The 13,625-nt window shown below is 53.4% G+C and overlaps 1 protein-coding gene across 2 annotated transcripts in view; it reads right to left on the reverse strand.

The window, feature by feature from the left end:
- Positions 1-520: 520 nt before the first annotated feature.
- The window catches only part of MKS1 (MKS transition zone complex subunit 1), a 26,333-nt gene continuing 13,228 nt past the window's right edge, over positions 521-13,625 (reverse strand). Inside the window, exons 9-18 of one of the 2 annotated variants that reach the window (XM_024209345.1) lie at positions 12,264-12,320; positions 10,330-10,372; positions 9,231-9,293; positions 7,025-7,095; positions 6,578-6,647; positions 6,165-6,272; positions 5,335-5,468; positions 4,464-4,546; positions 4,288-4,385; positions 521-731 (exon numbers count right to left, since the gene is read on the reverse strand). In XM_024209345.1, the coding sequence (XP_024065113.1) occupies positions 634-731; positions 4,288-4,385; positions 4,464-4,546; positions 5,335-5,468; positions 6,165-6,272; positions 6,578-6,647; positions 7,025-7,095; positions 9,231-9,293; positions 10,330-10,372; positions 12,264-12,320 (825 nt within the window). In that variant the 3' untranslated portion in view covers positions 521-633. The remainder of the gene's footprint in view (positions 732-4,287; positions 4,386-4,463; positions 4,547-5,334; positions 5,469-6,164; positions 6,273-6,577; positions 6,648-7,024; positions 7,096-9,230; positions 9,294-10,329; positions 10,373-12,263; positions 12,321-13,625) is intronic. The other variant, XM_024209346.1, reaches the window with a different exon arrangement.

Below are 13,625 nucleotides of genomic sequence, written 5' to 3' on the forward strand. Positions count from 1 at the left end.
CCTTGTCCCCTAACTGCCCCCTCCTGAGACCCCCCCCACCCTAACTGCCCCTCTAGGACCCTACCCTCTACCTGTACCCTGACTGCCCAAAACCTTACACCCCCAACCCCCAGACAGCCCCCGCCCCCGAACTCCCGACCCATCCAACCCTGCTCCCTGTCTCTTGACTGCCCCCTCCAGAACCTCCCTGCCCCTTCTCCGACCCCCTGGCCCCCTTACCGTGCCGCTCAGAACAGAGTGCTGCGGAGCAGCGCGCTCGGCAGCCGGGGAGGGGGGAGGAGCTCCAGACTGCCGGAGGCTGAGGCAAACGGCCAGCCGGCGATCTGCGAATGCAGGGGGGGGGAGGGAGGGAGAGAGAGGAGGGGAGTGGTCTCAAGTTGCAGGGGAGAGGAGGGGGAAGTGGAGGAGGGGCTCTGGCTGCCAGAACCCCGTGCGAGTGGCACGATCCAGCCGGCTGCCCTGTCAGCGCGCGCTCTCTGCATGGGGGGGAAATCCGGACATTTACAAATTCCCCCCCGACGCTATTTTTAACTCAAAAAAGCCGGACATGTCCGGCAGAATCCGGACGAATGGTAACCCTACTGCTGCGCCCAGCCAGGCCCGGTGCCAGTGGAGGTGCTGGGAGCACAGTGCTCATGGCTGCTGCACGGTGGAGGCAGAGGTGCTGATCAGGTCCTGGGGGAGGCTCTCGCGTGCTTCCTGCATCCGGCGCCGTGCCCTCTGGAATGCCTCTGCAACAGAGCATCCAAGAATGGGCTGAGCACCCACTGAGACTCCTGCTAAGGCAGTCTGTCAGGGGAGTGGAGGGATGGGGGCCTGTCTGGCTAACACAGTTGCGCTCTCTCTCTGGCTGGCTATGACAAACTCTCCCACCCACAAAGCATGAGACCCTGGCTGCTCTCTCGAAATTCCTTCCCCTCCAACCGTGACTCTACACTGCAGCACCCCACAGCCAGCCTGCACGATATGAATGCCGACTACTTACTTGTAACTGGTGTCCTTTGAGGTGGACTTGACATATTCACATTCTTGGAACTTGTGCGGCATGAAGGTAGAACCTTCCGGTAGCAGTGCCTGTTAGGGTGCCCACGGGCCCTTCCCTGCTGCAGCGCTCGCGTGCACTCTGAGAAAATGGGTATAAAAGGGCATAGCCCCTGTTGCCACATCAGTTCCTTTCACTGCTGAATTGAAATTTGGACTCCGCAGTAGTGGGGAATGTGAATATGCAGAATCCATCTAGAAGAACTCTGGTTTCAAGTAAGTAATCTTCCTTTCTTCTTTGAGTGTCCTCTGCATATTCCCACTCTTGGGATAGTTTGGTAAGCAGTACAGTAGATTTGAAGGAGGGATGTGGAGTCTTAATTAAACAGAGACTGGAGCACCACTCTAATGAGCATCAGACCTGGGAGCCAAATTCAATCCATAATATGTTGTCAAAGTCTTCCATGTAGCAGCTTTGCATATCTCAGTAAGAGGAATATGTTAGGCACATGCTGTAGTTGCAGCCACAGCTCTAGAAGAATGAACTCTAAGTGGATCAGGCCTAGGAGACAGACCCTCTACAACACTCTTCAATACACTGGCTAACCCATCTAGATAGGGACTGGGATGAAATGGCCTTACTCTTGCAGATTATTTCATATGAAATAAACAAATTGGAAGAGGACCTAAAGCTTTTAATTTTATGTGGATCTGATCCTGAAGCAGCAGATGATACGACTGAGGGAGGGATCTGAGATACATAAAAAGGGGATTAATTCTTTCTTCGTGAACTCACTGGGTCTTAGGCGCTGGAGATCCTGCTTGCTGGGGATCCTCCTCACTCAATGTCCCATTTCAGTCTCTTCTTGGGAGAGCAATGCAATATGGATAGCCATCGGTCTTGGATGGTGTAGACACAACAATCCTGAATCTTGGCAGGGGGTTAGACTAGATGACTGTTCACGGAATCATAGAATATTAGGGTTGGAAGAGACCTCAGGAGGTCATCTAGTCCAACCTCCTGCTCAAAGCAGGACCAACACCAACTAAATCATCCCAGCCGAGGCTTTGTCAAGCCGGGCCTTAAAAACCTCTAAGGATGGAGATTCCACCACCTCCCTAGGTAACCCATTCCAGTGCTTCACCACCCTCCTAGTGGAGCAGTGTTTCCTAATATCCAACCTAAACCTTCCGCACTGCAACTTGAGACCATTGCTCCTTGTTCTGTCATCTGCCATCACTGAGAACAGCCTACCTCCATCCTCTTTGGAACCCCCCCTTCAGGTAGTTGAAGGCTGCTATTAAATCCCCCCTCACTTTTCTCTTCTGCAGACTAAATAACCCCAGTTCCCTCAGCCTCTCCTTATAAGTCATGTGCCCCAGCCCCCTAATCATTTTTGTTGCCCTCCACTGGACTCTCTCCTATTTGTCCACATCCCCCTTCTGTAGAGGGGGGACCAAAACTGGACGCAATACTCCAGGTGTGGTCTCACCAGTGTCGAATAGAGGGGAATAATCACTTCCCTCCATCTGCTGGCAATGCTCCTACTAATACAGCCCAATATGCCGTTGGCCTTCTTGGCAACAAGGGCACACACTGCTGACTCATATCTAGCTTCTTGTCCACTGTAATCCCCAGGTCCTTTTCTGCTGAACTGCTGCTTAGCTAGTCGGTCCCCAGCCTGTAGCGGTGCACGGGATTCTTCCTTCCTAAGTGCAGGACTCTGCACTTGTCCTTTTTATTGGAATAACAAACTTGTTATTGGAATAACAGAAACTTGGTGGGGCAGTTCACATGACTGGAGCACTGTCATGGATGGGCATAAACTGTTCAGGAAGGACTACTGGGGTCCCTTCAAACTCTATTATTCTATGAATATAGCTGGATCTGAGACAAGATACAGGTCTGAGTGATTCTGTGCTGTGACACTGATCGTACGCTGTTGAGCTGCCATGCTTGGATCAGATGGTCTTTTCTTCAGGTTTGAGTCACTGGAACAATCCAGAGATCTAACATTGCTAGGTCTCAGATCCACGTGTGAATGGTCTGAAGACCTACCTGACGCATGCTTAAATTTAGTTTTTCTTTTCCTGAGGACCAAAATAGTAGGTTCCAGTAAGTCATCTGAATACTTTGGCAGTCTGTCTGGTAGCGCTCCCAAGGGAGGTCTTAGAAGTTTTGGAGCCAGGTCTGAGGTCCAGTAAGATCAGTCAGCCTGGAACTGAACCTCAGCATCAAAGCCAAAGATTTTGTTGTTTGCCATTTTCTTAGATCTGGATGTATTCAGTGCTGATTCCAGTCTCCTATCCTTATTTTCGGATCCTTTAGAACTATCGGATCCAAGATGCTGACAAGGCCTCTTTGTAATAGAAGAGCCTGAAGTCTATTTTGTTTCTCCTTGCAGGCCCAAAGTGTGAATGAGCTACAGGTAGCACAACATGTTGGGAAATGATTCTTCCCTCAGCATTTTATACAATGAACATGTGCATCAGATGCCAGGAAGACCACTGGCAAGACACGCAGCGTCTGAACCCATGTTTCTTCATGCTAGGGTCCACCATATTGAAAATATATAAAGATTTTCTTATTTTACTAACCTAAACTGTAATATAATTTACTCAAAAAACTACTAACGATAAAAACTAACACCATTAGCTTAGATAAACTATCTAATTACGAGCACTAACAGTCTATGAACCTAGGAGACCCAAGGTTGGATGGAGGAGAACTGAGGTGGCAACGAGTGTCACTCCCCCTTTATACCCATACTCTCAGAGCATGCTCGAGTGGGGGGGAGGACAAATGGGCGCCCTAATGGGCACTGCTACCGGAAAGTGCTACTTACTGTCTTGCTGCACCCTCGGCGCAAGTCCCAAGATTGGGAATACAGAGGACACTTGAACAGCCATTCTCAGCACTGGGGGTTCTATCTGCTCCGACTTCATCAGAGAGCAGTGAACTTCCTCTTGGGAGCTGGTGTCAAAACAGCTAGTCATGCTGGGTCTCAGGTGCTGGTGGGCCCTGGACAGACAATTCACTAGCTTTGCTAGCCCAGACAGAAACTCCATCCTGCCACTTGCTTGACATTTCTTTGCCATTTCCAGCAACTCCCTGTCTCATGGTTTAACCTCTGCCCTGCTGGAGTCAGGCACAAGGAGTCTGCAGGGAGGAGGGAAGATGCGGGAGGAGGGAGTGGGGGGGTCAGAGGGGCCCTTGGGGAATGACAGCTTCTCCACTCCTTATGCAGGGAGCAAGCTGAGCCGAGGGTTCTCCACATGGCTGAGACTGATAGGAAAGAGCCTTACCCAGGACGTTGTAGAGGGAGCTCTGCTGGCTGAAACCCCCGAGCCGGTCCAGCACACTCTGCATGCGCTTCCTCAGGGCACTGGACTCCAGGAAGGCTCTGCACAGAAGCACAAACATCAGGTCAGGGCTGGGCAGGAGCCGCTGGCGCACAAGCTGGAGGTGAGGCAGCACTTACTTAGACTGCTGCAGGCAGTGGAGCCGGAACGTGACGCTCCCTGTTGTCTCTGTGCGGAAGCCAAAGCGGCTCAGGCACTCTCCCTGTGGGGAAAGCACAAGACAGAGCAGCCCTTGTCTGCAGTCAGCAGTGCCAGGCTGACCTGCAGGGAGAGTGAGCATGGCCCCTGCAAGAGGGCTAGCGACAGGGTGGGTGCATGGAGTCTTTCCCTGGAGAGGGTCACAAGCACTGAGGCCAGGCACCCCCGAGTGGTGCTGAGAAGGGCACACAGAGCTCCAGGCCATGCTGGCGCAGGGCTCACTGCTTAGGGCTTGTTAGGGGGCTGACCATGCAGTGGGGGTGGAAGGCTTCACTCACTGCTCTTCAGGGGCTGTCCTGATTCCAGCCTCCTACTGAGCCCACCTTGTTTGTTGCCCCACAAACTGCTGTAAGTCTCCAGAGCACATGGGCATCCTGCCTGCCTCTCCCCACAATGAGTCCCATCTCCAGGGAGCAAGCTCAGCTACAGCACAGCTTCATTTCTCAAGAGGAATTGCACCTGCTTTTCTACACATGCAAGGGAGTTTAATGCTGATGAAAGGAAAGATGCTGGATCAACAGCCACTCTGCAGAGAGCAAGCCCAGAACGTGCCAGGGCAGTGCAAGCCTCTCTACAGACACCCCATGGTAATACGCCCAGGGCATGGTTCAGTCTCGGTAGCCCACTTGATCCTGCTCAGACAGCCAACAAAGAGGCTAGTTCTCATGATGGTTCTGGCGATGCCCACTGGGCAGCAGGCTGGAATCTGGCCCAAGTCGCCCCTAGGGTTTCCTGTGAGAGGAGCAGAATCTGACTCAGAGCAAGTGGCACAAGCCCCGAGGCTGAACTCACCTTGAAGATTCCTGGCATCCTGACGTAGGTCACGTCCTCCAGTTCAGGGGACCCACCAATGAAAAACCTCCTCAGCTCAGCGACCGTCCCCAGCTCAACGGGTCGCCAGGTGGGGGCTGTCAGGGTGTGGAACCCTGTTCCAGGAGGACGAGGCCAGTTAGAGAGGTATGTCCACAAACCCGTTGAGAATCACAGGGGAGGAAGGTAGGAAGGACAAATGTCCACTGATTCCCTCCCCGCACAAACGGGCTGGAATGGATGGGAGACAGACCTCCCCACCCTGCTCTCATGCAACTAACAATGGAGATACCACATGTGACAGGGCCTACCCTTGCCCCCCATGCACACACAGCTAACAATGGAGATACCATATTCACTTAATAACACAGGCCCCTCAGATCAAGCCAAGCTTTGCATTTTCCTGAGTAGAACAGTTACATTTCCCTGTTCAACATGAGGGGAATGCCCTGAGTTTCTGTAGGGCCTTCTGCCCATTGCCACAACCTCTGAGGCCTAACAGCCCCCGGTAGGGTAGGGAAGGGTAACTCCCCTTGTATGGGGGTGGGGGTGAGTAACAGAAGTATTTTTATCAGGGCTGGCTGCCTGACGTTACCAAGGGAATGGCCAGACAAATCAAAGGTCACCACTGCCTCTTGCTCCCCAGCAGCAGCACTGAATGGCATGGGACACGCCCACCTGACTCCTTCTCACTGTTTCATAGAAGGCCCACTGTGCCCCCTCAATGCGTAGTGGGGGAAATCCTTTCCCAGTGCCTGATGATCAGCTGAGCCCCAGGCCCAGGAGGAGCTGGCCATCTGGAGAGATTTTACCTGGAGCTGCTGGCAGCACCACAGAGCCATAACCTTCAACACGATACCTCTGCCAATAATCCAGCGAGAGAACCTCAAAATAGATCACAGGCCATTGTGGGAGAGAGCCTAAAAGGAAGGAGAGCAACGTCATAAACGAGCCGACGAGAGCTCTGCTGGCCATTCAGGACCTCGTTAGCAGGAATGTCCCATCCCTTCATATTCCCTGGCGTGGGAAGCAACTACTCGCCAGATGCCCCAGGTCCATGTGGCATGGGGAGAATGTTTGCCAGATACAGGATTTTGCTCCTTTGCTCCTCTCTGGGTGAGGGAGAACCTAGGTGCAGGGCTGTCTGCGTCAGGCTGTGCAGTGCCTATGGTGTAATGCCCCTGGCAGATTCTGGCAAACAAGGCCCGGGCAGCAAGGGACTCACCTTCTGACTCATCCTCTTGGGTGAAAAACATCTCCAGAGTAAAGGGGTAGGAGAAGTATGCCACATTGTCCTGGGAAAGAGGAACAAGAATGAGATGACAGGGCAGAGATCAGACCCTGGGCAGGGTCACCAGCATATTGCGGCACATGGCAAGGGCTTGAGAGAACCAGCTGTGTGGGGTGAGGATCCTGCTGGGGACTGACCCCTGGCCAAGATCAGTCACACAGAGGGCATTCAATGTGCTCCCAGCCCTGGAAAATCTGCACTATAATGCCAGGCCTGAGACCTCTATCCCACTGAGCTGTATGAGGAACCCCCATAACACCTCCCACTGTAACACTCAACACACGGAGCCAGAGTGGGCACACAGAGCTCTTCACAAGCAGTAGGAAGCCCCATCAGTCTTCAAAACCACACCATCAAAAAGTGCCCTATTTTGCCCCTTACCCTGCCCAGGGTCTTGGTGACACAGGTCTGCGTCACCCCAGAGAGCTGCTGGAATGCTGGGCTCGACCAACCTGGCAGAAGAAGAGAAGGCTGTGAGGTGAATGACTAGTGCTGTAAGAAAAGCAGGGGGGGCTGTCCTGGAGCAGCCAAGAAGAATGTTAGGGCTGGTCTACACTGGGGAGGGGGTCGATCTAAGATACGCAACTTCAGCTACGTGAATAGCATAGCTGAAGTCGAAGTATCTTAGATCGATTTACCTGGGGTCCACACGGCGCGGGATCGACGGCCGCGGCTCCCCCGTCAACTCCGCTACCACCGCTCGCTCCAGTGGAGTTCCGGAATCGACGGGGAGCGCGTTCGGGGATCGATATATCGCGTCTTACCGATAAATCGATCGCTACCCGCCGATACGGCGGGTAGTCTGGACGTATCCTTAGTCCTCTCTCACTGAGCTCCCCTTAGGCACTTCGCTGCCCTCTCGCCTTTCTAGTTGCGTCTCCTGGGAGATCCCATGAACTGGGAACTTCGGAGCCAACTTCACTCAGATTTAAGAGATCAAACTTACTTAAATCTGACCTGAAAACAGAACGCAGACAAACTAACCCACTAACACTGATCAAAGCCTGCTGGGCAGGCTGCAGAGTGATGCAGCACAAAGCTGAGAGCATCCTGCAAACATGACTCCAACCCACAGTGACCCTAGGGCCAGTGGCCTGCCTCTCTCAGCCTCAGGAAAGTAGGACTGATGGTTCAGTGTTAGTGCAGCACATGGAAATTGGACACCACCAGGCAGCGAGATCCAAGTGGGGCCCAGTGTTGATGGGGAAGAGGCGTCAAGCTCTGCTCTCTACAGTATGCTCAGGAGGGGGGTCGGGGAGCCTGAAGGACCACAACACTGCAAAGGGAAGAGTAAGGGTAATCCACTGATCAGCGTGTGTTACACATCCTTGTAACCCAGGGACACCTTGGTGCTGACTGGCCAAGAGCATAAGGGGTGCATGGGGTTTTAAAGGGTTCACCTTGGTCTGACATCTGTATAATAGCTAGCTAAAAGGCGGCATGTAAGGTCTTTACTGAGAGCCTGTAGCCCACCGGTCATCATAATCACTGCAAAATGTTTGTAAGGATGTTATTTAAAAAGCTGTGTGTCTATATTGAAAACTATGCTTTAAGATATGTAAGTTAAGCAGGTCAGCACAAGGTGATAAACCAGTTCTGGTCAGGCAGGGGGTAGCACACACTTATCTCCCTGGCTGTTCATTGTGCATCTAACAGCATAAGTCTATTTGTACACGGAGCCAACTGCTAATCAAGATTGTGAAGTCAAGAGATCACAACCTACAGGACGGAACACACAGCAGCAGGGTGTCCTGTTTACGATTAAGATCAAAGAAATAGTCTGGTACATCAGGACAGTGCAGAGACACACGGTATCCTTCACTGAGGAGGCAAGCTGAGAGCGTGACTTGTTTCAAGAAAATGGGATCACAGCCTGCCTGGCTGAAAAATGCTGATGAGCAACTCTAAGACACGACAGTACCTAGTTAAGTAAGTCTAGGTTCCAGAATGTGCGTTATGATTTTATTTTACTTGTAACCATTTGTTTTTAATATTTCTACTTGCTATCACTTAAATCTCTATGCTTTGTTAAATAAACTTTTACTTGTTTTCACTATACCCATATTGAAGTGCTGTGTGTTAAACAGAGCAGTGAACTGAAGGGAAACTGCCATGCTAGTGTGTATTGCTTCTTTGGGAGCAGCAGATCTGTGAATCCTGAGAGTGTCCAGGACTAGGGGCTGGTCACTCCAGGGGAATGCTTGGTGGAGTTGGGGGTTGCTAACCTGGAGAGAGAGAGAGAGCGCAAGGCCTGGCAGACCTGGAGGGAACTGCTTGTGTTGGTAAGCTGTCCCCCAGCATGCACAGATAAGGCTTCTTCACACTAAAGGCTGGTGGTAGTGAGCTGCCTCACAACCCTAGGTACCCCCAGATAAATCAAGCTTGGCTCAAGCCACAGAGACTCATGCTCTGAAAGTGTCTGGTTCAATCCCTGTTGCCAGCCAAGATGGTGGCCAACACATTGCTTGCTTGCTGCTATGCTTGCTTTTGGGAAGGACTGATCTGGTGGACCCTATAGCAGGGCAGAGTTCGTAATGCTGCAGTGTGGCAGGGACACTGGCTCAGGAACCAGACCACGGCTACTCACGGCTGGGCAGCTCCAGGAAGAAATGAACATAGAGATGGTCATACTCGTAGCCCTGGGCTGAAACTGAGAAGACAAGACAATGACAATGGGGTCTCCTAACCACAGCCCAAGCCCTCCGGAACCCCCCATTTGCACAGGCTGGGAGAGTCCCATAGAGGATTCCCAAAGGTCCCAGTAAGGAGAGGAGATTACTGCAGATGGTGGGGACAAGCCAGGGTCTTCTCAAAGGGGGCTTCCTTGTGTGAATCATAGAATATCAGGGTTAGAAGGGACCTCAGGAGGTCATATAGTCCAACCCCCTACTCAAACCAGGACCAATTCCCAACTAAATCATCCCAGCCAGGGCTTTGTCAAGCCTGACCTTAAAAACCTCTAAGGAAGGAGATTCTACCACCTCCCTAGGTAACCCATTCCAGTGCTTCACCACCCTCCTAGTGAAAAAGTTTTTCCTAATATCCAACCTAAACCTCCCCCACTGCAACTTGAGACCATTACTCCTTGTTCTATCATCTGCTACCACTGAGAACAGTCTAGATCCATCCTCTTTGGAACCCCCTTTCAGGTAGTTGAGAGCAGCTATCAAATTCTGGTGGGGAATCCTCACCAGCAGCATACTAGCCTTGGAGGTTCTATGCTAAGTTCTGTTCTTTACTATGGGCTCCATTACTGCCGTCACACACTTGTATGTCTGCCTGGGATGGCTAAATCATAGAATATCAGGGTTGGAAGGGACCTCAGGAGGTCATCTAGTCCAACCCCCTGCTCAAAGCAGGACCAATCCCCAGACAGATTTTTGCCCCAAATCCCTAAATGGCCCCCTCAAGGATTGAACTCTCAACCCTGGGTTTAGCAGGCCAATGCTCAAACCATTGAGCTATCCCTCCGCCCTGCCCCCAATGTGCAAACACTTCTCCTGGGATTAGTCAGCAGAGATGTGGGCCACTGACAGGGAATCAGCTCACATCCTTCCTAGCAGACAAAGCACTTCTGACCTAGACTGAACTGTAGAGCTTAGTCCCTGGGTCTCTGCTGAGTGCAGGGCCTTACACAGCAGCAGGCTGCCCCCTTACCAGAGTGAGAGTCTATAATAGGCACTCACCTATCTCTCCATTCACAAACAGCCGAAGTGCACCAGGGAGAGTCTGTGACAGAGAGAACACAGGCAGAATGGTGAGAAGCAGCTCAGCAATAGCTGATTGATCACTGTGCTCTTGCTTCCCTAGAGGGCCCTGCCCTAAGCCAGAGCATCATTGCAGGACACTTCATAGTCACTTACACTAAAAGCCCCAGTCTCTCTGCTGGTCATCAGGAGACAAGACTCCCTGGGGGAATGTCCTGGCTTCCCACAGGATCCAGCCAAGATTTCCAAAAGCGACCAGCCAATCTGAGCGCCCACCTCAACATTCCTTAGAGAGTTCAACCCTCACTAAAACCAGGCCCCTTACAGCATCTCAAGCTGGTCCCAGTCACTAGCACTTAGGAAATGCTGGCTCTTGTCCCTTCCACTCAAGCCTGCCTGTAAAAAAAGCGTTAGAAGTTTTGTTGAAGCAGAGAAAACACTTGGTTCCCACTCAGCTCAAACACTTGCCACCCACCTGGGGCTGAGACCAAGCAGAAGAGATTCCAAAAAACTGAGCAATAAACATGAGACTGAAAATAGTGTCTTTGAATAGAACACCCTAGGCTCTAGCTGAGCCTTCCACAACTCTGAAAAGGCAGTGGCAGCTGATCCCCAGAACAAAGTGGTGTTCCTTTTGTCTCACAGAATCTAATTCCAAGGCCTACAAAGAGTGCAGTCCCACAGAGACTACAACTCTCAGCAAGCAGTGGGGTGTTTGGATCCTGGCGGCTCTGTCTCAGACCAAGGCATGCTGGACTGCTAGTCTCTGCAGGCCAAGTATCCATATTAAAGATAAGGGCTGCTACAATCAACTTCACTTCATGCAAGTCAGCAGGCAGGGATCACAGCGCGGATAGTTGCCAGCATGCTGCCCAAGCTGGGCAATCTTTGGATGCCCTGGCACAATGGCTTCCATGCTAAGATCAGGAGAAAATTCAGATACAACGCCTGTGCCTCTTCAGCCATAGCTGTAATGAATGGCATGTCCACAATAGAAATGTAAATCAACCTATGTTAAGTCAACTTACAACCACAGCAGTAATTATTGTGGTGGTTCATGTCCACACTACCCTCCCTCTGTTGGTGGTGCACGTCCTCACCAGGAGCACTTCCGTCTGACCTAACAGGGGCAGTGTGGGGGGCTGAGAACCTGAGCTCTCAGCTGCCCACTGGGCTCCCAGCTCCCTGCCAGCTGTCCCCTCCCCCCACTCTCAGCTCCCTGCTCCCCCCTGGGAGTCCGGCTGCCCCCCACCCACTCTGGATTCCCTGCTCCCAGCTGTCTGGACTCTTGCTGCCAGATGCCTGGGCTCTTGGCTCCACACTCCCTGCCTGGAGACCAAGCGCCTGCCATCCTCCCAGTGGGGAGCCTCAGTACAGTGGGGACCAGGGAGCCGAGACCCAAAGGCAGCCCGGCTCTGAGCAGGGAGCCTGAGCAGCAGCTCAACTGGGAGTGTGGAGCCCAGAGGCTGGGAGAGGTCCGGGCTATAGTTGGAGCCCAGATAAGGCTTCTTCACACTAAAGGCAGGTGGTAGTGAGCCCGGCTTTCTTGTCAATTTCACGGCTCCAGCATGACACAAAAATGACAGCCAACAGCCAATGTAAGTAACTCGCAGTGTCTATACGGACACGGTTTCCCTAACGACACCAACAAAAGCCCTACGCCTCTCGTGGAGGTGGAGTTATTATGTCAGTGTACTATAGGGCACTTACATCATTGGGAGCAAGGCTGTAGTGTGGACACGGACATAATTAGATCAATGTAAGCTGCCCTACATCGACCTAACTCTGTTGGGTAGATCAGGGCCAAGACTGCCCCAGGAGACTTGGAGTCACCATTCTCCAAAGGCAATTTATTAACAATTCTGGCCTCAGGTCACTGATGAATTCATATTCTTACCGCATCTGTTACTCACCATCTCAAAGTCTGAGCCAACAAGGCCGTTGAGATATTCCTTGTGCCGACTATACAACTAAAGAAAAACAATGTATTAGAAAAAGTCCATCATGAAGCAATCATTTCAACTTCCAAACACGTTACAGAGAACAGCCCCAACTAGGAGATGTATGAGGAACACAGCTCGAGACGTCCAGGACGCAGATAAAGAAAACCAGTGCCATGCTGCAGAAGTGTCTGTAAGGGTGACAGAATTCCTCAGCTGGGTGCATCCCATGTGGGAACAAGTGACAGGGTGAAGTAGGTTGACCAGACGTCCCGATTTTATCGGGACTGTCCCGATATTTGCTTGTTTGTCCCACATCCCGACCGATGTTAGGTCGGGACACTGGACAAACAAGCAAATGCTCCGGAGCCCAGAAGTGCTTGCGCCCCCCCCCCGCCCCGCCCCGCCTCCTCCTTCCCCCATTGGCTCCCTCCCCAAATCCCCACCTCTTCCCCAGGCTCACCATTCCTCCTTCCTCCACAAGTGCTGGAGGGAGGCCCCGGAGACGCAGGGGGAGCGCGGGGCCGGGGTGAGTGAGAGTCCGGCCTGGCCCCGAGCGCAGGCAGGACTCAGTCGGGCGGTAGGGAGAGTAGGGGGGCGGCCCACGGGGCCAGGCGGTGGCTGTTCTCCCCCCGGGCAGCGGGACTCGGGAGCAGCCGCTGCTGCAGCTCCCACTGCTGCGGGGGGAGGAAGTGGCCACGGCGCTCGGCGGCTGCGGCTCTGGCGCCCCCGAATCCCCCGAGCCTGGGCCTGCTGCGGGGACCCAGGAGCGCGCACGCTGCGCCCAGCCCCTGGCCAGTCGTGTCTGGGCTGGCTGGCTGCCCAGCTGGTGCAATCCCGCGGCGGCCCGGGGCCGAGGCATCGGCAGCCTAGCCCCGTTCGTTCCCCTGCGGGACCCGAGCGGGACGGGGGGGCTGGGGCCTGCTGCCCCCCACTCCGGGTCCGCCACAGGATTGCACCAGCTGGGCAGCAGCCCAGACGCGACTGGCCAGGGGCTGGGCACGCACAGCGTGCGCGCTGGGTCGCCACAGCAGTCCCAGGCTCGGGGGGATCGCGGGCGCCAGAGCCGCAGCCGCCAAGTTTGGCCATCGGCCGCTTCCTCCCCCCTGCGGCAGTGGGAGCTGCAGCAGCGGCTGCTCCCGAGTCCCGCTGCCCGGGGGGGAGAACAGCCGCCGCCTGGCCCCGCGGGCCGCCCCCCTACTCTCCCTACCGCCCGACTGAGTCCTGCCTGCTCGGGGCCAGGCCGGACTCTCACTCACGGCACCGCGCTCCCACTACGTCTCCGGGGCCTCGCTCCAGCACTTGTGGAGGAGGGTTTTTTTTTTTTTTTTTTTT

The sequence above is a fragment of the Terrapene carolina genome, unplaced genomic scaffold (assembly GCF_002925995.2).
Source record: "Terrapene carolina triunguis isolate 2854851 unplaced genomic scaffold, T_m_triunguis-2.0 Scaffold620, whole genome shotgun sequence".
Taxonomy (NCBI): domain Eukaryota; kingdom Metazoa; phylum Chordata; order Testudines; family Emydidae; genus Terrapene; species Terrapene triunguis.